At 43.7% G+C, this 25,171-nt stretch overlaps 1 protein-coding gene across 1 annotated transcript in view; it reads left to right on the top strand.

Moving 5' to 3' along the window:
• The first annotated feature begins 868 nt into the window (after nucleotides 1–868).
• MCTP2 (multiple C2 and transmembrane domain containing 2) overlaps nucleotides 869–25,171 on the top strand; it is a 188,419-nt gene continuing 164,116 nt past the window's right edge. Inside the window, exons 1-3 of the mRNA XM_038746270.1 lie at nucleotides 869–1,395; nucleotides 8,814–8,876; nucleotides 11,114–11,222. Coding sequence (XP_038602198.1) covers nucleotides 937–1,395; nucleotides 8,814–8,876; nucleotides 11,114–11,222 — 631 coding nt within the window. The 5' untranslated portion in view covers nucleotides 869–936. The remainder of the gene's footprint in view (nucleotides 1,396–8,813; nucleotides 8,877–11,113; nucleotides 11,223–25,171) is intronic.

Raw genomic sequence — 25,171 nt, 5'->3', positions numbered from 1 at the left:
TGCTAATACTTTATATATGCTCCTGCCCATAAAATATGAATATATTTATAATAATAATAATGGTATTTGTTAAGTGCTTACTATGTGCCAAGCACTGTTCTAAGCCCTGGGATAAATACAAGGTAATCAGGTTGTCCCTAGTGGGGCTAACAGTCTTAATCCCCATTTTACAGATGAGGGAACTGAGGCAAAGAGAAGTTAAGTGACTTGCCCAAAGTCACACAGCTGACAAGTGGTGGAGCCGAAATTAGAACCCATGACCTCTGACTCCCAAGCCTGGGCTCTTTCCACTGAGCCACGCTGCTTCTCTGTAATTTATATCAATGTCCATTTAGGGAACCGTTGTGGTCTAGTGGAAAGAGCATGGGTCTGGGAGTCAGTGGACCTGGGTCCTAACCCCATCTCTGCCACTTGGATGCCGTGTGACCTTGGGCAAGTCACTTAACTTCTCTCTGCTTCAGTTTGCTCAACTGTAAAATGGAGATTAAATTATACTCCCTCCCATTTAGAGTGTGAACCTCATGTAGTACAGGACCTGTGCTCAACCTGATTATTGTGTATCTATACCAGTGCTTAGTACAGTAAGAAATTAAGTAACTTATTTTTTATTAAGTCTGTGTTTTAGACTATAAACTCATTGTGGACACAAAACGTATCTTCCCATTCTGTTATATTTTACTCTCCCAAGTGCTTAGTATAGTACTCTACACATAGTAAGTATCATTGATGATTGTATGTGGAAATCCTGCAGTTTGGACCGAAGTCTTCTGCTTACGACAAGAAACGTAATTATATTTGGGTAGCTTTTGTTTGTTTCCCCAATGAATGACCACTCTTCCTACACTCTCTCTTTCATCACCACAGAATTCACTGAAATAATTTTGAGCTGAGGCACACAACAGAGACGATAAGTATCTAGTGGAAAAGTCGCCGATTATGGATCTGGACAAATCTTCGGTCTGGGGCTCCTTGAAGCAAAGGACAAGACCTCTGTTACTGAACTTGAGTAAGAAGAAAATAAAGAAAAACTCCAACAAAGTTATCACATTACAGAAAAAGCATCAGCTGGACCGGCGCCTGAGTATCTCAGTTCCAGACCTGCTGGAGGCCACGTCTCTAGCCCCAGCTGGACATTCAGGGCAACAAGTCCCTTTCACTTCTGTCCCCAGCTGCCTTTCTACAGCAGGGATGTCCCAGAAAAGCAGCAGCGGTTCCTTGAGGCAATCTGAAGTTGACTTTCAGTGTAGTCTGGAAGAGGGAGTTGATAGCAGTGTGGCAGAAACAGATCCCGAAGATGTGTATGTCTCTGTCTTGGAGAGGAGGGCATCCAGTGATGGCATCTTTGATCTAACCCAATCGCTTTCTCTGAGTGGTGAAACAACAGAAGATATCGAGGTTAGTGAGTGGCTTCCATTATCATGACTTTGCAAAATATGGGGCTGGAATTATTTCTGTGATCCTTGGATTTTAGAACTGAAGTTCATATGGTATTGATTTACTGAATGTTTCTGTTCATTTGGAGCCAACTGGCGTGCCATGAAAAAAAATTACACCCTTTCTCTAATTATATTTTCATCTGTTAAAACTATCCTGGATTAAGTGGGATTCTGTGGGGGGGTTTTCATCCCCACAAAGGCAAGGCAGCTCTATTACACTTTCCTAATGATTTTGTTTCTACACTTCCTTGATGTTCAGTAACCTTTCCTTTTACATTCTACTAGTGATGCTTATAGGATGTGCTCCAACAGATGAGCTAACACTTCTCTGGATGTTAATCACTTACAGAGGCAAATTCACTGGTCCTGAGTTGTCAATATGCTGGAGCAATTATTAAATGAGGGGTGTTATCAGAGGAAAACAACATAGAATCAGCATATACATTCTGCTTCTGCTTCTTGACTGCATCTCATCTTCCTGTGATCCGGTGTCAGCTAAGAAGGCACAGTGTTCTCTGAATCAACTTGCCCCTTGTTACTGCAGCCTGCTGTACCCTCTATGGACAGCCCCTAATAGAATAGCTCTAACTCCACCCTCCCACACTGCAATGAGGCCAGTTCCAGGAGACCTTGGTCACATATTCCATGCAACCTTAACTATGACTGCCCTCTCCCATCTCCCCCTCTTCCCATCTCCCCCCTCCTCATCTCCCCCTCGCACATGCCTCCTCACATTCAGACCCCCCTACCTGGACCCATCAATAAATGCAGAATGGAGGATTAGAGTGAGTGATGGAAATGAGAAGGAAGAAGAAAATAGAGACTGATTAGTGAGTCACACATGAGAGATTGGATGGGCAGGGAATATGTCTACCAGTTCTGTTGTACTCTCCCAAATGCTTTATGCCGTACTCTGTGCATAGTAAGCACTAAGTAAATACCATTAATTGACTGAAAAAAATTGGAGGTGAGAGGAGTGAAAGAGTGAAATGGGGATTAAATCCTCCTCCTTCCAACTTTGACCGTGAGCCCCACTTGGGACAGGGACTGTGTCCAACCAGATGAACTTGTACATACCCCAGCATTTAGAACAGTGTTTGACCCAGAGTAAGTATTTAACAAATACCGTTAAAAAAATCCTTGGTTTGCTCATTGAGGAGCATCAATCAGTGGTATTATTGAGCACTTAATGTTTGCAGGCCCTGTACTAAGTGCTTGGGGGACTTCAACACAAAAATGACACATCCCCTGTCCTCAAGGAGCTTACAGTCTAGAGGGGTAGACAGATATTAATATAAGTAAATTATGGATACCATACACAAGGCTCTCCATCACCTCACCCCCTCCTACCTCACCTCCCTTGTCTCCTTCTACAGCCCAGCCCACACCCTTCACTCCTCTGCTGCTAATCTCCTCACTGTGCCTTGTTCTTGCCTGTCCCGCCATCGACCCCCGGCCCACGTCCTCCCCCTGGCCTGGAATGCCCTCCTTCTGCACATCCGCCAAGCTAGCTCTCTTCCTCCCTTCAAAGCCCTACTGAGAGCTCACCTTCTCCAGGAGGCCTTCCCAGACTGAGCCCTCTCCTTCCTCTCCCCCTCCCCATCCCCCCCGCCTTACCTCCTTCCCCTCCCCACAGCACCTGTATATGTGTATATATGTTTGTATGTATTTATTACTCTGTTTATTTTACTTGTACATATTTATTCTATTTATTTTATTTTGTTACTATGTTTTGTTGTCTGTCTCCCCCTTCTAGACTGTGAGTCCGCTGTTGGGTAGGGACCGTCTCTATATGTTGCAAACTTGTACTTCCCAAACAGTATAGTGCTCTGCACACAGTAAGCACTCAATAAATACGATTGAATGAATGAATGAATGCTGTGGTGCTGCATTTGGCAGGGGATCTCTAAGGGTCCTGCCATTCATTCAGGGACCATTGTTAGGGGTCCTATACTGTAGAAATGAAGGTCATATCAAACAAATTTAAATTTCATTGGGAATCAGAAGCTCTGTCCTACTCCATGGACTTCCTGTTTCTGGCCTGGCATCTGAAAATTTGGTCTTCCTTCGATCAATGGTAGTTTTTGACTGCTCACTATGTGCAGAGCACTGTACTAAGCACTTGGGAGAGTACAATACAGCTGAATTAGCAAACCCATTCCCTGCTCATAATGAGTGTACAGTCTAAAGGGCAAGTTTACAGTCTAGACAACAAGTTTACAGACTAAAAGACGAGCTTATTTCACCAGTCTGCTTAACCACCCCACTCAATGATGACTGATCAGCAAAGGCAGCCGTTCTTGTTAATTAAGCTAGTAGTTGTGAATGGCAAGCAGTTAGCCTCATTCCTTAATGCTCTTGCTATGGAGTAAAAAAAAATTACAGTATTTGTTAAGCGCTTACTATGTGTCAAGCGCTGTTCTAAGCACTGACCCCTTATTAGATACAAGCTAATAAGGAATAGGCAAGTCTGTGTTTGGCCGGGGGGGGAGGGGAAGTATGGGGGGAGGTAGCGGAGTGTCATGAGTCCTTTCCAACCACAGAACATCAATTCAGTCACCTCAGATGAGAAGTTTCTGAAACCGCATAACAGAAACATCAGGAAACAAGTCAGCATGTGTGAAACTGAAATGCCTTCAGTTCTCTGAACTGCCACATTTTGTGTGAACTACTGTTTCCCAAGATTCTGGTCAGATATTGGTCTTGTTATCATCATCATCATCATCATCATCAATCGTATTTATTGAGCGCTTACTATGTGCAGAGCACTGTACTAAGTGCTTGGGAAGTACAAATTGGCAACATATAGAGACAGTCCTTACCCAACAGTGGGCTCACAGTCTAAAAGGGGGAGACAGAGAACAAAACCAAACATACTAACAAAATAAAATAAATAGAATAGATATGTACAAATAAAATAAATAAATAAATAAATAAATAGAGTAATAAATATGTACATGGAATATTGTTATGGAATCACTGAGGAAGCTGCTGCTCCAGTCTAGTTGGAATATATTAAATGTCTGGACTTGAGTGTTGCTATTTGAATAATAATAATAATAATAATAATTGGCATTTGTTAAGCGCTTACTATGTGCGAAGCACTGTTCTAAGCGCTGGAGAGGATACAGGGTGATCAGGTTGTCCCACGTGGGGCTCACAGTCTTCATCCCCATTTTACAGATGAGGTAACTGAGGCCCAGAGAAGTAAAGTGACTTGCCCAAGATCACACAGCAGACATGTGGCGGAGTCAGGATTCAAACCCATGACCTCTGACTCCAAAGCCCGTGCTCTTTCCACTGAGCCATGCTGCTTCGTTATGAATGAAGAGGAAGGGCTGGATCCAAGGCATTTTGTCAAGTAAAACCCACAGGATTTTAGCAACAGGTTGGATGGGAGAGTTGAAAGAGAGCAGCAAGTCCAGGATAATGCCAAGGTTATGTATTTCGGAGAAACCCCAATAGCACTTTTGAATATATCCTTGTACTCTGTTACTTCCCGTATCTGTAATTTATTTATCCTCCATCTTTCTTGATTACAAGCTCCTCAGGATTGTGTCTCTTTATCTACTGTACTTTTCCAAGTACTTAATACAAGGCTCTGCACAGAGTCAAGGGTCAATAAGATGATCGGTTGGCACATATCATTGAAGGTCAGGGAGGAGTGTGGCCCCAGCTTCATTAATGCGGCCCTGATGATGAGTGAAGGATGCAGTGAGTCCAGGGAAGGCTTTGTTAGTATAGATAGTATAGTATCAGCGTGGCTCAGTGGAAAGAGCATGGGCTTGGGAGTCGGAGGTCATGGGTTCTAATTCCAGCTCTGGCACTTGTCAGCTGTGTGACTTTGGGCAAGTCATTTATCTTCTCTGTGCCTGTTACCTCATCTGTAAAATGGGGATTAAGACTGTAAGCCCTACGTGAGATAACGTGATTACCTTGTATCTCCCCCAGTGCTTAGAACAGTGCTTGGCACTTAGTAAGCGCTTAACAAATGCCATCCATATTATTATTATTGTTATTATTAGATGAGACTTGAGCATATTTGAAGGAAGCAGGAAAGGAGCCATCCAAAAGTTTTCTATCCGTACTAGAGAGAGAAGAAAGGTGGGATGAAAGGCTTTTAGAAGGAAAGAGGTGATGATGACTTGTAGACTCAGTCCTCAAACAGTTATATAGCTTTAGTCTTTTTTATATTGCAAATGATGTTGAAGTCTGGGAGAGGCAGACGGCAGAGGAGAAAACTCGGGAAACTGAGGTGTCGATGGCTAGCTGTTGTCCATCTATCATCTTCATCAGTGGTGTTCATTGTATTGTGACAGTGCCACCACCCACTGTTATTTGGAGTTCAGTACTGACACATTCTGTCACCTTCACCATTTGCAAAGGAAATTCCAGCAGGGTCACACCTCAGTCTGAGAAATACTGTGCTATCAGGTTTTTAAAATAATGTTTTTGTATTTTTTTTTCCAAACCAATGGAGATGATGATCAGCGGGATACTTAGTGCCCAAAGGAAATTGTTCTTTGGGAACATGAGGATTCTGGAACCATTTTGCTGTAAAGATTATGCTTTAGGCTTTTCCCATGTCAGAAAATCCAAAATTATGGTTCCCCCAGTAGCTGTAACTTGGCCCGCTTGTTCATATGTTGTATTTTTTATGACTCTGTAAGGTAATCATTTTCTTGCCTTAATACATTTATATATGGATATGTAACTGTGTGACAGTTACAGTTGCTGTGGGAACTATAACTTTAAATTCTGTGCCTTCTCAGTGAATAAAATCTCCATCATAATGTTAAATTAATTCTATTCTTCACATTTAATTTCTCAGTTGTTTTAAAGATAAGAGTTATTGCATGTTGAAATGGTGTGTAAATGAAATAATTGCTGGCCTCTGAAGCATCTCTGCTTGGTTTTGGGAGAATCTTTCTTCAGAGTTGGTTGGCAAAGCTAGGAGGAGATTATTTATAACCTCCTGAGGCCATTTGTCCAAAACTAGTCTCTCTGAAGGCCAAATCCCTGCTTTTAACCTTATATTCTGTACTGCTATAGATCCCAGTCCCCATACTTCAACTCTGATCTTGATCCTTTCAAGGAAAAGACAAGTACATAGGCACTGAGCTGTCTACCAGGTAGAGACCTTGAAAAATTAGAGAAGTAGCATGGCCTAGTGGATAGAGCTCAGACCTGGGAGTCAGAAGGAGCTGGGTTCTAATACCAGCTCTGCCACTTGTCTGCTGTGTGACCTTGGGCAAATCATTTCACTTCTCTGTGTCTGTTACCTCATCTGTAAAGTTAGATATGTGTCTACTTTTTAAATCACATTTCATTCGAGTTGCAGTTCTGCTAATTCCCCACAAAAAGTCATTGCACACACCTTGTATAAGTCTAGCATTGTCCACAGTTGTGCCGGACAAAGATAGCTATTTATGTAACTGTCTAAACAGACTCCAGTAATGGAAGGCTCAGAACACTGCCACTTGTCTGCTGTGTGCCCTAAGACACTTAACTTCTTTGTGCCTCAGTTCCCTCATCTGTAAAATGGGGATGAAGACTATGAGCCCTATACGGGACGGGGACTGTTCCAACCTGATTATTTTGTATTCATTGAGTCATATTTATTGAGCACTTATTGTGTGCAGACTGTGAGCTCCATGTGGGACAGAGATGGTGCCCACCCTGATAATGGTGTACGTACCCTGCATTTAAAGCAGTGCCTGGTACATAGTAAGCACTTAAAAAACCTCCCCCCCCCCAAAAAAAAAAATGGTCCATTCTGCTCTGGCAAGATGTTTCTGGGAAGTGATCCAAACACAATAGATTTTCCCACTTCTTGGCCTCATTCTTACCTAAAGCCTTGAAAAATGGAAGAACCTTCCTTTTTCCAATAAAAGATTAATTTCCTATTAAATTAACACTGGGCAATTCCCTTAATAATTTGACACAGTCAAATAAGGGAACAAAGGAAAATACTTCACCCTGTGGACACTTATTGATAGTTTATTTCTCAGGGTCGTCCACACGTAGCAAAAGGACTGTTTTATGTCTTAGTGGACATGGTGTACTAGCTTGAGGAAAATTTTGTATGTGTGTATATGTGTGTTTTCAAGGGCTTTGAGGTCATATTTTTTGAAAGATAGCTTTCCTGTCTCTATTTTAGTTTGGGAATTGAGCCTTCAAAGCCTTATATACTGATGGTACTACTACTACTAATAATAATAATTATAGGATTTGTTAAGCACTTAGTGTGTGTTGAGCACTGTATCAAAAACTTAGGTAGCTGCAAGATAAGTTGGTCTAACAGTCCAAGTAGGAGGGAGAACAAAATTTTTAACCTCCCCTTTACAAATGAAACTGCAACACAGTTAAATAATTTACCCAAAGTCAGGTAGCAGGCAAGTGGTAGAGTTGGGATTAGAGCACTCCCAGGCCTGTGCTCTTTCCACTAGGCTACCTTGCTAATCCCATCCTGTAAGCACCCATGTTTCCATCTTTTGAGGCTCCTGCAATATCTCATCCTGCATCATCCCTCTAAACATAGAATTTTCCCTTCTTTCTCCTTGGTGGCTGGTACTTGGTCCAGAAATTTAATGCCAGCCACAAGTGCCATACAGTTGGCCTTCTAGTTATTACCAAAGGTCAGCATGTCACATAATCTAGACTGTAAGGTCACTGTGGGCAGGGAATGTGTCTGTTAGTCATATTGCACTCTCCCAAGCACTTAGTACAGTAATCTGAACATAGTAAGCAGTCAATAAATAAGATTGATCCTCTACACCGTAAATTCACTGTGGACAAGGAACATGTCTACCAACTCTATTATTGTAATAATAATAATTATTATTATGGTATTTGTTATGTTCTTACTATGTGCCAGGCACTGTACTAAACCCCAGGGTGGCTACAAGCAAATCGGGTTGAACATAGTCCCTGTCCCACATTGGGCTCCCACTTTCAATCCCTATTTTACAGATGAGATAACTGAGGTACAGAGAAGTGAAGTGATTTGCCCAAAGTCACACAGCAGACAAGTGGCGGAGCAGGGATTAGAAACCATGACCTTCTGACTCCCAAGCCCGTGCTCTATCCACTATGCCATGCTGCTTCTCTTGTACTCTGCCAAGCACTTAGTACAGTGTTCTGCACACAGTAAACGTACAATAAACATGATCGATTACCTTAAATAGGAAATCTAGTTGAGGTTGGCCAAAATATTCTGTCCTAAACGAAGTAATGTGATCTCTTTGCTTCCATAATGATCAAATTGTTCTCAGGAAAAAGGGGGGATGTTTTTTATTTTGTTCTGTTTTTGTGTCTTTCCTTCCTTCCAGTCATTATGGTTTTTTTTTGTGTGTGTGTTTTTTATTCCTGTGACAGAATCCAGGTGGAAGTAGTGATTTGGATGCTTCCATGACCTCTCAGCTTTTTGAAGAGCAATCTGTGAGTGTCGATCTTTAATAAAAGGAAGTATTTAGTTCTCTGACCCTGGGTAAATATTCCTCCACAAATATATCCAGGATGGCTAGATTGAGTTCGGTTTTATTTTCAGCTTTCCCTTATCTATGCTGCACCCTGTTAAGACCTTATTTCTGGGAAAAGATGGATTTAGATTTGATTACTTGGTAAGACATAAACCTCACTGAAGATGATCTAGCTAGGACAATTTAAATTTACTGTGGTGTGCTTTCATTCATTCATTCATTCATTCATTGTCATATTTATTGAGCGCTTACTGTGTGCAGAGCACTGTACTAAGCGCTTGGGAAGTCCAAGTTGGCAACATATAGAGACGGTCCCTACCCAACAGTGGGCTCACAGTCTAGAAGGGGGAGACGGACAACAAAACAAAACATATTAACAAAATAAAATAAATAGAAAAAATATTCTTTCATTCATTCAGTCATATTTATTGAGCGCTTACTGTGTGCAGAGCACGGTACTAAGTGCTTGGGAAGTCCAAGTTGGTAACATATAAAGACGGTCCCTACCCAACAGCGGGCTCAAAGTCTATAAGGGGGAGACGGAAGACAAAACAAAACATAGTAACAAAATAAATAGAAAAAATATGCATTCATTCAATCGTATTTATTGAGCGCTTACTGTGTGCAGAGCACTGTACTAAGCGCTTGGGAAGTCCAAGTTGGACCAAGCGACGTGCTGCGTTGAAGAGCCTTAGAAGACTATGTGCCAGTCAGGCTCCATAGGTGCCGCGGTAGCCCTCACCACCCAGGGCAGCCAGCTTGGTTTCCACACTGCCACCGAGACCCTGAAGGTGGTTGTTGGGTCAGCATGGTCAGAATCTCTTGGCCCCAATGGGCACTCTTCCACCTCAAGAACTACTGTTGCTGTTGAGCCGTGGACCAGAGTTTAGTGAGGGGAGGGAGAATAACATTTACAGAATGCCATATAATAATAATAATAATGATGATGATGGCATTTATTAAGCACTTACTATGTGCAAAGCACTGTTCTAAGTGCTGGGGAGGTGACAAGGTGATGAGGTTGTCCCATGGTGGGCTCACAGTCTTCATCCCCATTTCACAGATGAGGGAACTGAGGCACAGAGAAGTTAAGTGATTTGCCCAAAGTCACACAGCTGACAGTTGGTGGAGCCAGCATTTGAACCCATGACCTCTGACTCCAAAGCCTGTGCTGTTTCCACTGAGCCACACTGCTTCTCAATAACCTCCCCTTCCCCCCGCCTTGCCTCCTTCCCCTCCCCACAGCACCTGTATATATGTATATATGTTTGTATGTATTTATTACTCTACTTTGTACATATTTATTCTATTTATTTTATTTTGTTAATATGTTTTGTTTTGTTCTCTGTCTCCCCCTTCTAGATTGTGAGCCCGCTGTTGGGTAGGGACCATATTTATATGTTGCCAACTTGTACTTCCCAAGTGCTTAGTACAGTGCTCTGCACACAGTAAGTGCTCAATAAAAATGATTGAATGAATGAACATATAGAGATGGTCCCTACCCGACAGCGGGCTCACAGTCTAGAAGGCGGAGACGGACGACAAAACAAAACACATTAACAAAATAAAATGAATAAAATAAATATGTACAAATAAAATAGAGTAATAAATCTGTATGAACATATATACATATATACAGGTGCTGTGGGGAGGGGAAGGAGGGAGAGAGGAAGGAGGGTGCTCAGTCTGTCTCCCCTTTTAGACCATCAGCCCGTTGTGGGCGGGGGATGGGTCCATCGGGACAGACTCTCCCAAGGGCCGAGTCCGGCGCTCTGCCCAGGGCGAGCGCTCGGCAAATAGGATCAAATGAATCTTTGGTTTGGAGCCTCCTCGGCCGCTCTGCCCACTCACTTTAAATTAAAGAAATATAGAGATGTGGGCAGATGTGCTTCAGTAAACTTTAAAAATAAAGCTACCATGTAAGGTTAATAAGCAAATTGTGATCCTCTAATGATTCCAAATTTTCAACTTTCAGAACTCCACTAACCTGGATCTGGAGGTAAGTATTATAGAAAGTGGCTAAGAGTGAGTGTAGTTACTAGAACATGTGATGTTGGGTTCCACCACTGGGCTCTATTATATCTTCAGGGACTTTATTTCCCCTCAGTGTTATCAAGACTTTGAGTTTTTCTTTCATATGAACCACATCACTTAGAGGTCTGCAATGAAGTTAACTAGATTCTCATTCTTCTCCAGACTTTTGAGGAAGCCAGTGATGACTTGAGTTCCCTCCCCAGTCATTTTGCCTATCTCCTCACCATCCACCTCAAAGAAGGCCGGAACCTAGTCATCAGAGATCGGTGTGGTAAGAATTGGTTTTCATTTGTGACATTTTTATCTGCACCTTTTCCTCTCCACATTGTACTTGAACTAATCTGCTTTCTTTATCTTTTCTTGCTTTTTACCTCCTCTTTAGGTACACAGAGAGAACCTAGGTTTAAAAACAGGGAAGACTTGCATTTCTAAAGATGTGTAAATATTTTGCTTTTATCAACTTCTTGAAAAAAACTGACAGAGCCTATACAGTTAACACCTAAACAAACTGCAGAGTCACACATTTCCTTTTTTATTTTTACTTATTAGCCTTCAAATTAAGTTTGGGCTATTGGCCATCTTAGCTACCTGCTAATTTCCACCTGTGTCCTGAGAGTTAATGTCAGCAAATTCCAAGAAAGTGTTTTGGAGAGGAAGGGAGGGAGCTTCAGTGGTATTTCTGGGAGTCACTGTGATCCAGGTTGGGACTTTTAATGATGGGAATTGTACTTTTCCATTAAAAATGATGGGATTTACAAAGTTTTTATTATATGCCAAGCATTGTCTGAAGCACTGGGGAATTAATGTATTCAATCGTATTTATTGAGTGCGTACTGTGCGCAGAGCACTGTACTAAGTGCTTGGAAAGTACAAGTCGGCAACATAGACGGTCCCTACCCAAAAATGGGCTCACAGTCAAGAAGAGGGAGACAGACAGACAAAACAAAACATGTAGACAGGTGTCAAACCGTTAAAATAAATAAAATTATAACTATGTGCACATCATTAGTAAAATAGAGTAGTAAATATGTACAAGTAAAATAGAGTAATAAATATGTACAAATATATACAAGTGCTGTGGGGAGGGGAAGGAGGTAGGGCAGAGTGGGGGAGCGATGGAGAGGAGGAGGAGAGGAAAAAGGGGGCTCAGTCTGGGAAGGCCTCCTGGAGGCGGTGAGCTCTCACTAGGGCTTTGAAGGGAGGAAGAGAGCTAGTTTGGCGGATGTGTGGAGGGAGGACATTTCAGGCCAGGGAAAGGATGCTGGACAGGCAAGAATGAGACACAGGAGGTTAGCGGCAGAGGGTGCGGGCTGGGTGGTAGAAGGAGAGAAGGGAGGTGTGAGGTAAGAGGGGGCGAGGTGATGGAGAGCCTTGAAGCCGAGAGTGAGGAGTTTTTGCTTGATTCATAGGTTGACAGGCAACCACTAGAGAATTTTGAAGAGGGAAGTGACATGCCTAGAGCGTTTCTGTACAAAAATAATCCTGGCAGCAGAGTGAAGTATAGACTGAAGCAGTGAGAGACAGAAGGATGGAAGAGAAGGTTGATTCAGTAATCCAGTCAGGATAGGATGAGAGATTGAACCAACACGGTAGCAGTTTGGATGGAGAGGAAAGGGCAGATCTTGGCAATGTTGTGGAGGTGAGACCCGCAGGTTTTGGTGACAGATTGGATGTGTTGGGTGAAAGAGAGCGGAGTCCAAGTTGACACAAAAGTTGTGGGCTTGTGAGACAGAAAGGGTGGTAGTGCTGTCTACAGTGACGGGAAAGTCAGGGAGAGGACAGGGTTTGGGAGGGAAGATAAGGAGCTCAGTCTTGAACATATTTAGTTTTAGATGGTAGGCAGACGTCCAGATGGAGATGTCCTGAAGGCAGGAGGAGATATAAGCCTGGAGGGAGGGAGAGAGAGCAGGGGCAGAGATGTAGATTTGGGTGTCATCAGCGTAGAGACGGTAGTTGAAGCCGTGGGAGCGAATGAGTTCACCAAGGGAGTGAGTATAGATAGAGAACAGAAGGGGACCAAGAACTGACCCTTGAGGAACCCCTACAGTAAGGGGATGGGAGGGGGAAGAGGAGGCCACGATGGAGACTGAGAATGAATGGCCGGAGAGATAAGAGGAGAACCAGGAGAGGACGGAGTCTGTGAAGCCAAGGTTGGATAGCTTGTTGAGGAGAAGGGGGTGGTCCACAGTGTCAAAGGCAGCTGAGAGGTCGAGGAGGATTAGGATAGAGTAGGAGCTGTTGGATTTGGCAAGAAGGAGGTCATTAGTGACCTTTGAGAGTGCTGCAGGCTCAGTCAGTTTGAATGTAATTGGATTGATTGATTGAAAGATACTTTCCTATGAAGACTAATTCCAATAATATTTGTAACATTTGCAAAGCACTTATTCTGCCAAGCCCTGTACTAAATGCTGGGGTAGATGCAAGGTAATCAGGTTGAGCATAGTCCCTGCCCCACATAACACTAAAAAAAGGGAGAATAATTAGTCGATCGTATTCACTGAGCACTTACTGTGTGCAAGGCACTGTACAATAGAACAAAAAACAGATATATTCCCTTCCTACAAAGAGTTTACCATCTAGAGAATATGTATTGAATCCCCATTTTACAGATAAGGAAGGTGAGGCACAGAGAAGCTGTGACTCACCCAGGGTAATGTAGGTAAGTGGAAGAGCTAGGGTTAGAACCTAGGTCCTCTCACTGACCTGTGCCATTTCCATGAGGCCACGCTGCTGATATACAGTCCATGCTTCCCCATTCCTCAAGAACCTTCAGTTGTTGCCCATCTACCTCTACATCAAACAAAAATACCTCACCATCGGCTTTAAAACACTCAATCACCTCACCCCCTTCCTTCCTTACTGCACTGATCTACTACAGTCCAGCCTGCACACTTTTCTTCTCCAGTGCCCGCTTACTCACTATGCTCTGATCTCTTCTATCTCGCTGCCTACCCCTTTCCCACATACTTCCCATAACCTGGAACTTCCTCTTCATATCCGACAATCCCTTTCCCCGCTTTCAAAACCTTATTAAAAGCACATCTCCTCCAAGAGGCCTTCCCCAACTAAATCCTCATATCCTCTTCTTTCATTCCCTTTTCTGCATCTCCCTTGCAGTTGGATTTGTACCCTTTTCCCCCTTGCTTCAGTTCACAAAACTTATGTACATACCCATACTTTATTTATATTAATATCTGTCTTCTCAAGACCGTAAGCTCATCATGGGAAGGAAACATGTCTACTAACTCCGTTTTTGTATTCATTCATTCAGTCAATTCATTCAGCTGTATTTATTGAGCACTTACTATGTGCAGAGTGTACTAGCACTTGGGAAGGTACAGTACAGCAATAAACAGTCACATTCCCTGCCCATACGAACTTACAGTCTAGAGACCGGGAGACAGACATCAATACAAATAAAGTTACAGATATATACATAAGTGCTCTGGGATGGGGAGAGGGGGAAGAGCAAAGGGAACAAGTCAGGGTGATGCAGAAGGGAGTGGAAGATGAGGAAAAGTGGGGCTTAGTCAGGGAAGGCCTTTTTTAGGAGATTTGCCTTCAATAAGGCTTTGAAGTGGGGGGAGAGTAATTTCCCAAGAGCTTAATAGACTGCTTTTCACACAGCACTCACTAAGTTTGATTGATCGATTTATGATGGCATTATCCAACATGTCCACCTTTACATCAAACAGAAACCCCTTACCATTATGGCTCTCAATCACCTTGCCCCCCCCACCTAACTTCAAGTACTACTACTCAACTACTACAATCCAGCCCATACACTTTGCTCCTTTAACGTCAGCCTACTCATTGTACCACAGTCTTGTCTATCTTGCCACCGACCTCTCGCCCTCGTCCTGCCTCTGGCCTGGAATGCCCTCCCTCTTCATACCTGACAGACAGATACTCTCCCCACCTTCAAAGCCTTATTGGAGGCACATCTCCTCCATGAGGCCCTCCCAGACTAAACCCTCGTTTCCCTTTACCCACTTCCTTCTGCGTCGCTCTAACTTGCTGCCTTTATTCACCTGCCCCCAGCTTCACAATACTTATGTACATACTTGTAATTTATTTGCTTATATTAATGCCTGTTTCCCCCTCTAGACTGCAAGCTCACTGTGGTCAGGGAATGTGTCTGTTATATTGTTGTGTTGTACTCTCCCAAGCACTTAGTATAGTGCTCTGCATACAGTAAGTGCTCAATAAATATGATTGTTTGATTGAAGAGTATGGGGAGAGTTCCTATACTTTATCTTATGACTGCCCTGAAGATTCCTGCAACTACCAGTGCAGTAATTAGTGGTATTTATTGCATGCCAAATGAGTGCTAGACAAAGTACTGAGAATGTCAGGGAGTACATAACAGCAAACCCATTCATTGTCTTCAAGGAACTTGTCATCTAATAGGGGAGTAGACAAAAGTTATTTATCAATACTGAAGCTGGAGAAGATAGTGAATCAATCATAATAAGCACTTACTGTGTGCAGAGCACCTTATTAAGTGCTTGGGAGAGTACAACACAGCAACCTAACAGACACATTCCCTGCGCATATTGAGCTTATTTTCTAAGGGGGGGGGGGAGAAAGACACTAATATAAATAAATGAATTAAGGATATGAACATAAGTGCTGTGGGACTGAGGGTGGGGTGAATGAAGTGTGCAAATCCAAGTTCCAGGGCAATGCAGAAGAGAATGTGAGAAGAGGAATGAGGGTTTGGTAGGGGAGGGCCTCTTGAAGGAGATGTGATTTTAATAAGGCTTTGAAGGTGGGAAGAGTGATTGTCTGTCACATGTGAAGGGGGAGGGTGTTCCAGGACAGAGGTGGGACATGTGCGAGAGATCGGTGACATGGATGAGATCAAAGTACAGTGAGAAGGTTGTCACTAGAGGGCCAAAGTGTGCGGGCTGGGTTGTCCTAAGAAATCAGAGAGGTAAGGTAAGCGAGGACAAGGTAAGCTAACAGTAAGCAGTTTCTGTTTGGTGGTGAAGTGGATGGACAACCCCTGTTTGCTTTTGAGGAGTGGGGAAACATGGACTGAGTGGTCGCGTAGAAAAACAATCAGGGCAGCAGAGTGAAATATGGAATGGAATGGGGAGAGACAGGAGGCTGGGAGATCAGGAAGGATACTGATAGAGTAATCAAGGCAGGAAAGTATAAATGCTTGGACTAACGTGGTAGCAGATTGCCTGGAGAGGAAAGGGTGGATTTTAGTCATACTGTGAAGGTTGAACCGGCAGGATTTGGTGACAGATTAAAGGATTAAAGTACCAGGTTTTCCCAGGGCTCTGCAAAACCTTTCTTCAGATTCTCCTTTTCTCTGCTTCTCCACTTTGAAAAACTTTTGGGATCACAGAATGGTATCCCCTTAATCCTTGTGAATTTTGCTAATACTCTTATTCATTCATTCAGTCATATTTCTTGAGCGCTTACTGTGTGCAGAGCACTGTACTAAGCACTTGGGAAGTACAAGTTGGCGACATATACAGTCCCTACCCAACAACGGGCTCACAGTCTAGAAGGGGGAGACAGACAACAAAACAAAACATGTGGACAGGTGTGAAGTCATCAGAATAAATACAATTAAAGCTAAATGCACATCACTAACAAAATAAATAGAATAGTAAATATATACAAGTAAAATTGTACAGGTGCTGTGGGGAGGGGAAGGAGGTATGGCTGGGGGGATGGAGAGGAGGAGAGGAAAAAGGGGGCTCAGTCTGGGAAGGCCTCTTGGAGGAGGTGGCTCTCAGTAGCTTTCACTATCCCCCTACACCTCTTCTATAAATGACAGAGCATTTTCTTCTAAGGATGTAGCAAGATAATTTGTATTATGTTTACACACTGATATTGATGTTAGGATCACAGTCAATACACTGTTTTATTTTGGGCAAGGAAATCAGATTCATTCAAATGCTTAAATATTGATCTTCCAACATCCTGGGACACACTGTAACAAGGACTGTATCAAATTAGTAGGACACGTTCAAAGTAGCCACTTTGCATTCTGATTACCCCCCGCCCCCACACACACACACAAAATCCAAACTATCCATTTCCTAATTGATTGAAAATTATGTACATGCAACTTCCTCTTTGGAAACGCTGACTCGGCTCTTAAAAACAATGACGTCCTAAAATTGTTCTACTCCAACTGTTTCCAGATGCTGATGGTCTGTGAACAAGAAGACTTTTTATGAAAATATCCTTGCATTAACTCTGTAGTGAAAACTAGTAAGAAATGGACAGGTGAATTCAATTACAATAAGAGGGAACGTTCTCCCCTAATTGAATTCACCTGTCCACATTTTGTCTAATACTGTTTTGAGTGTGACCTGAAAATCAATCAATCAATCAATCAATCAATCGTATTTATTGAGCGCTTACTGTGTTCAGAGCACTGTACTAAGCGCTTGGGAAGTACAAATTGGCAACATATAGAGACAGTCCCTACCCAACAGTGGGCTCACAGTCTAAAAGGGGGAGACAGAGAACAAAACCAAACATACAAACAGAATAAAATAAATAGAATAGATATGTACAAGTAAAATAAATAAATAGAGTAATAAATATGTACAAACATATATACATATATACAGGTGCTGTGGGGAAGGGAAGGAGGTAAGATGGGGGGGATGGAGAGGGGGACGAGGGGGAGAGGAAGGAAGGGGCTCAGTCTGGGAAGGCCTCCTGGAGTAGGTGAGCTCTCAGTAGGGCCTTGAAGGGAGGAAGAGAGCTAGCTTGGCGGATGGGCAGAGGGAGGGCATTCCAGGCCCGGGGGATGACGTGGGCCGGGGGTTGATGGCGGGACAGGTGAGAACGAGGTATGGTGAGGAGATGAGCGGTGGAGGAGCAGAGGGTGTGGGCTGGGCTGTAGAAGGAGAGAAGGGAGGTGAGGTAGGAGGGGGTGAGGTGATGGAGAGCCTTGAAGCCCAGGGTGAGGAGTTTCTACCTGATGCGCAGATTGATGGGTAGCCACTGGAGATTTTTGAGGAGGGGAGTAATATGCCCAGAGCGTTTCTGGAAAAAAATAATCTGGGCAGCAGCATGAAGTATGGATTGAAGTGGGGAGAGACACGAGGATGGGAGATCAGAGAGAAGGCTGATGCAGTAGTCCAGACGGGATAGGATGAGAGCTTGAACGAGAAGGGTAGCAGTATGGATGGAGAGGAAAGGGTGGATCTTGGTAATGTTGTGGAGCTGAGACCGGCAGGTTTTGGTGACGGCTTGGATGTGAGGGGTGAATGAGAGAGCGGAGTCGAGGATGACGCCAAGGTTGCGGGCTTGTGAGACGGGAAGGATGGTAGTGCCGTCAACAGAGATGGGAAAGTCAGGGAGAGGGCAAGGTTTGGGAGGGAAGTCAAGTAGTTCAGTCTTTGACATGTTGAGCTTTAGGTGGCGGGTAGACATCCAGATGGAGATGTCCTGAAGGCAGGAGGAGATGCAAGCCTGGAGAGAGGGGGAGAGAGCAGGGGCAGAGATGTAGATCTGGGTGTCGTCAGCATAGAGATGATAGTTGAAGCCGTGGGAGCAAATGAGGTCACCAAAGGAGTGCATGTAGATCGAGAACAGAAGGGGACCAAGCACTGAACCTTGGGAAACCCCCACAGTAAGACGATGGGAGGGGGAGGAGGAGCTGCAAAAGAGACTGAGAAAGAACGACCGGAGAGATAAGAGGAGAACCAGGAGAGGACGGAGTCTGTGAAGCCAAGGTCAGATAGCGTGTTGAGGAGAAGGGGGTGGTCCACAGTGTCGAAGGCAGCTGAGAGGTCGAGGAGGATTAGGACAGAGTATGAGCCGTTGGATTTGGCAAGCAGAAGGTCATTGGTGACCTTTGAGAGGGCAGTTTCCGTGGAATGTAGGGGACGGAAGCCAGACTGGAGGGGGTTGAGGAGAGAGTTGTTGTTGAGGAATTCTAGGCAGCGCGTGTAGACAACTCGTTCAAGGAGTTTGGAAAGGAATGGTAGGAGGGATATGGGGCGATAACTAGAAGGTGAGGTTATCAGTTATCAGTAGTCCCCAAACTTGCAGATGGTCCATGTGGGGAGGGATCATGTCTACCAACTCTGTCATACTGTACTCTCCCAAGTGCTTAGTACAGTGCTGTGCACACAGTAAGTGCTCAAAAACTTAATTGAAAGATTGTTGCTAGATGTTTGTTTAGCTGCAGACTTGGATTTTTTTCCACTGGGTGGCAGTAAATTGAAAAATCAGTCACCTGCCTCTGGTGAAAGACCACTTCAAATGCTTTCAGTGAGGCTTTTGAAAGCAGGATATGATTCATAATATCTTGGGAGGAACTGTGTGACTACCTATCACAGAACAAAACAGAACTTCAGATGCAACTAGGAAATAGAGCTTTCATCAGCTTATTTTTTTGGAGTATTGGAAGCTAAATCATCGAAGTGCTATAAAAACAGAATAATGGCATTTTTAATTTGGATAGCACTTTTACTTTTCCAAAGCAATTTCACAACAATCGTCTCATTTTGTCCCCACAGTATCTCTGGGAGGCATGGCACTCCCTCATCTGTATAATGCCCTTGGTACTCTTCTCTCCTATGATGAGGTGCAACTTTTGCTTTTCATTGGGAGACTTGTCCTTTGTGTGACAGACCTGTTCCTTGCAACTGTGGGGATCGGGGGAGAAACTAAACACACATGATCTAAAAAGGTGCATCTTCTGAAGATTTGGGGATACACATCCCTGCTAATCATAGCACTACACCCACTCCTTCCCTTTCCAGATGAGTTTGCCCTACCCAGCTAGTTGTGTTACTGTAAAAGAAGCATTAGCACATGTGTGCAACAGGCAGCAGGGAAATTGAATTATGTTTTTTGTGTTTTCAGTTGCTTCCTCCCTTCTTCCCCTCTCCACCCCACCATGTCCCTCACCCCACTAATCACAAAGTCTAAGGAAGTGAGAGTGCAAGAAGCAGTGTGGTTTAGTGGAAAGAGCATGGGGTTGGGAGTCAGAGGTCGTGAGTTCTAATCCTGACTCTGCCACTTATCAGCTGCGGGACTTTGGGCCAGTCACTTAACTTCTCTGTGCCTGTTACCTTGTTTGTAAAGTGGGGATTAAGACTGTGAGCCCCACGTGGGACAACCTGATTATCTTGTATCTACAGCAGTGTTTGGCACATAGTAAGCGCTTAACAAATACCATCATTATTATTATCATTATTATTATTATTATTAATAATCAGGAGCTATGCAATAGGCATAAAAATCCCAAAGTACTGCCCTAGTTCAGAGAATGGCTTCCCAGTTCTAATCTGACGTACAATTTGGGAAGCACCAGGACTAGGGAAATTTAAACAAGTGAGGTTCCAGACTAAAAGGTATTCTTCCTTGCGCAGTGCATGGTTACAACGTGAAGTGGGGTAGATCCAAAATACCATTAACACTGAAGAATTGTGGGGTCATTTTGGAATATAAGAGGGCAACGTTTTGAATGCTGGATTACCTAGTCACAAAATGAAAGTCAAGAAGGGCAATCATCAGACAGTTATTTTCAGGCATCCCCAGATGCCCTTAATGGAGCTAGAATCCTGGATAATAATAATAATAACGATGGTATTTGTTAAGCGCTATGTGTCAAGCACTGTTCTAAGCGCTGGGGGGGTGATACACGGTAATCAGGTTGTCCCATGTGGGGGCTCACAGTCTTAATCCCCATTTTACAGATGAGGTAACTGAGGCACAGTGGAGTTAAGTGACTTGCCCAAAGTCACAGAGCTGACAAGTGGGGGAGCCAAGATTAGAACCCATGACCTCTGACTTCCAAGCCCGGGCTCTTTCCACTGAGCCACGCTGCTTCTCAGGTGAATCAGGGCTCAGACCCAGGAGTGAATTGCTTATGATTTCACCAGTGAGTATGTAGTATTTATTTACTCAGAAAATTGTACTGAATCCTTGGGAGAATACAGTGGAGGTAGAAAGAGATATAAACATACAGTCTATATAGGCTGTATAGTATTGTACTCTCCCAAACACTTTTTACAGTGCTCTGCACACAGTAAGCGTTCAGTAAATACCACTGAGTGATGAAGACTGCCTTCAAGGAGTTTTCAGTTAAGCCAGAGGGATAGAAAGTCACACATTATTGTGAGTGGCAGAGGGGGGTGGAGATCAAACGATTATAACAAGAGTAGGGAAAGGTGACAAAATGATTAAATAGTGTACTTAAATCAATATTTATGTAAGGGTGGCTGTAAAAAGTGTAAATGCAGAGTTAGCTGATGAGTTTATGACTCAGTTTGAATGCTCAGAACAGTGATGCATTGTCTTAAGGCTTAGAAAGAGCTGGGGAAATGAGATGGGCAAGGCTGAGAAAGACCAAAGGTGAGACTTCTAAGTAGAAGGGTGTGGGAATCTCCATTCAGAAGCAGAAACCACATGCAAAAACTTCCAGTGCCACTGGAAGTTGTGGTATCTAAGTTTGAACACAGTTTCTGAGATGAGGTTTTTAGTTCCAATTCACAGTATGAGAGAAATGCTGAATAGCACTATCACCCTCTAGTGGCCCTTGTAAAGTGATGCGAAACGAACAAAATAAAGTATTTTAATGCCCATTGAACAGCTTGCTTCTCCCTCATAGGAGCAGAATCAGGAGACTTTATAGAGCCCAAACTAACATTTTCGCCCCTTCTACTTAGGTGTATTTCATGTGTATTGCACGCTTGAGAAAACAAGGACCTCTGCCATTAAGTTAATAGCTAGAACTGGGAACCAGAGAATCTGGGTTTTAATTCCAGTTCAACCACTTGCTTGCTGTCTGTCCTCAGTTTCCTCATCTGCAAAGTAGGTATTCAGTACTTATTCTCGCTCCTACTTAGAATGTGAACACCATTTCAGACAGGAACTGTGCCTGATCTGATGATCTTGTATCTAGTACAGCACTTAGTAAAATGCAAAGTGCATAATAAATACCATAATTGTTATTATTGTGATTGGATTTAAGCATTACTGTGTGTCAAGCACTCTTCTAAGCTCTGGGGTAGATACAAGTTAATCAGGTTGGAAACTGTCCCTGTCCCACATGGGGCTCAAAGTCTAAGTAGGAGGGAGAGCAGATGTTAATTACAGTTGAGGAAATTGAGGCACAGAAAAGTTAAGTGATTTTCCTGAGGTCACCCAGTAAGCAAGTTGTCATTATCGTTATTATTATTATTACTGTTACTATTACTGTCACCTTCAACAACACCTCACCATACAGCATTCTGCCTTGGGCAGGGGTCGATGTTTAAAGCAGGACTTAAGAGCAGGTTCCAAAGTCTGCTCATCCCCAGCTACTTTTAAACCACTTTTGTAAAGTGGACCTATTCTTTGTAGTTGAGTGGCCCAAACACATTTTAAGGGGTGGGGGTGGGGGTGTGGAATGGGTGCAGTTAATTGCTTGCAGTGTGTCACTCTAGCAGTGCTGTCCCCAAGGGTAAGCTCCCTGAAGGCAGGGATCACTTATTTTTCTTTTTGTATGTTCCCAAGCCTCTAGTGGGTCCTACACATAAGAGTTGGCAATTAATGTTGTAGCTGATGATTTTGTTCTCATTAAGATTGCGGAAAACCTGACTGCTTTCATTCTTGACTCGGGTGGGTGGGTTTCCTGATTGTTGGTGGGTTGTCTGAACAGATGGCAATCCCCTGAGGAGCTAGGAGATTCGGCTGAGGAGCTAGAAGTCCTTCTACATCCCATCCCTCACACTTTGCTCCTCTGGTGCTAATGTTATCACTATGCCTCATTCTCGCCTGTCCCTCCCTGTCCCACCATGTTCCCCTGGCCCACATCCTACCTCTGGCCTGGAATGCCCTCCCTCCTCAAATGCACTAAACAATCATACTTCCCCCATTCAAAGCTTTGCTGAAAGCTCACCTCCTCCAGGAGGCTTTCCCAGACTAAGCCTCTCTTTTCCTCTTCTCCCCCTCCCCTTTACCCCTACTCAATCCCTTTGCTCTACCTCACTCCTGGCCCCACAGAACTTGTGTATATATGTATATATTTATAATTCTATTTATTCATATTAATGTTGTATATATCTATAATTCTATTGATGTCTGTTTACTTGTTTTGATGTCTGTCTCCCCTCTTCTAGACTGTGAGCCTGTTTTGGGCAGGGATGTCTCTGTTGCTGAATTGTACCTTCCAAGCACTTAGTACAGTGTTCTACACAAAGTGCTCAATAAATATGTTTGAATGAATGAGTCCAGTGATTTGGATGGAAGCAAAGAGTGGGACAACGGCATTGTAAAGATAAACCTTCTGCTCTCTGACATTCAATCAGTGGCATTTATTGAATGCTTACTTTGTGCAGAGCCCTTTACTGCGCTTGGGAGAGGACAACTGAGCAAGTAGACATTACTGCAGTAGAGATTACTGCATCAGCCTCCTCTCCGATCCCCCATCCTCCTGTCTCTCCCCACTTCAATCCATACTTCACGCCGCTGCCCGGATTGTCTTTGTGCAGAAACGCTCTGGGCATGTTACTCCCCTCCTCAAAAATCTCCAGTGGTTACCAGTCAACCTATGCATCAGGCAAAGACTCCTCACCCTCAACTTCAAGGCTCTCCATCACCTTGCCCCCTCCTACCGCACCTCCCTTCTCTCCTTCTACAGCCCAGCCCGCACCCTCCGCTCCTCTGCCACTTATCTCCTCACCGTGCCTCGTTCTCGCCTGTCCCGCCGTCAACCCCCAGCCCATGTCATCCCTCTGGCCTGGAATGCCCTCCCTCCGCACATCCGCCAAGCTAGCTCTCTTCCTCCCTTCAAAGCCCTACTAAGAGCTCACCTTCTCCAGGAGTCCTTCCCAGACTGAGCCCCCTCCTTCCTCTCCCCCTCCTTCCTCTCCCCCTCCTCCCTCTCCCCATCCTCCCACCTTACCTCCTTCCCCTCCCCACAGCACCTGTATATATGTATATATGTTAGTACGTATTTATTGCTCTATTTATTTTATTTGTACATATTTATTCTATTTATTTTATTTTGTTAATATGTTTTGTTTTGTTGTCTGTCTCCCCCATCTAGACTGTGAGCCCGCTGTTGGGTAGGGACCGTCTCTATATGTTGCCAACTTGTACTTCCCGAGCACTTAGTACAGTGCTCTGCACACAGTAAGCGCTCAATAAATGCGATTGAATGAATGAATGGACATGATCCCTCAAGGAGCTTCCAGTCTAGCTGGGGAGACAGACATTAAGATAAGTCACATGTAGGGGAGGCAACTGAGTATAAGGATAAGTGTGCACATAAATGCTGTGAGGATTGCAAATACCTAAGTATTTGGATTCAAGTGCATAGATGATGCAGAAAGGGGAGATGAGTACTTAGGGAAGACTTCCTGGAGGAGATGTGGTTAGGGATTTGAAGATCGGGAGAGTGCTGGTCTATTGGTAGGAAGGAGAGCGCAAACAAGGGATCTATGGCAAGAGAGACAAGAATGAGGAACTGTGAGTAGGTTGGCATTAGAGGAAAGAAGTGTGCATACTAGGCTGTAGTGAAAGAGGAGTGAGGCTAGGTAGGGATAAGCAAACTAATTGAGTGCCTTAAAAACGTGATAAGATTCCTCTGGATTTTGCCTTCCTGTTTTGTAGGAATGGCACCCCTGATCAGTCTTATTCAAGCCTGGGGGAGAAAGGTTGGAACCTGGAATGAGTTAACAATAATTATGGTATTTAGGTGCTTACTATGTGGCAAGCACTTTTCTAAGCACTGGGTAGATACAAGTTAATCAGATTGCTCACAGTCCTATGTGGCTAAAATGCACGAGTGGACAGTGGTGAGGTCAACCTACCACCTGAAATCATATCTGCAAGTTTGCAACACTTGCAGCAGGTAGCGGGACAAATAAGCACGTGGGAGGGAGATCTATGTGTTCCAAATCTGTAGAATTCAATAATGTTTCAAGCTGTGTCCCAACAAAAACACCTTTGAGGTCCCTAATTCCACATTTTGTGGGAGAAAGTTAGACTTTTTTTTAAATGTTTTTTGTTAAGCACTTACTATGTGCCAAGCACTGCACTAAGCTCTGGGGTAGACACAAGGTAATCAGTTCCCACATGGGACTCACATTCTAAGTAGGAGGGAGAACAGGCTCTGAATTCTCATTTTGGAAATGAGAGAACTGAAACACCAAGAAGTTCAGTGACTTCCCCGAGGTCACCCAGCAGGTAGGTGGCAGAGCTGAGATTAGAACCCAGGACGTGTGACTCCCAGGTCCATGA

Source organism: Tachyglossus aculeatus, chromosome 5 (assembly GCF_015852505.1).
Source record: "Tachyglossus aculeatus isolate mTacAcu1 chromosome 5, mTacAcu1.pri, whole genome shotgun sequence".
Lineage (NCBI taxonomy): Eukaryota > Metazoa > Chordata > Mammalia > Monotremata > Tachyglossidae > Tachyglossus > Tachyglossus aculeatus.
The sequence above is the reverse complement of the archived record's forward strand: the minus strand, read 5'-3'. Positions and strand labels throughout refer to the sequence as shown.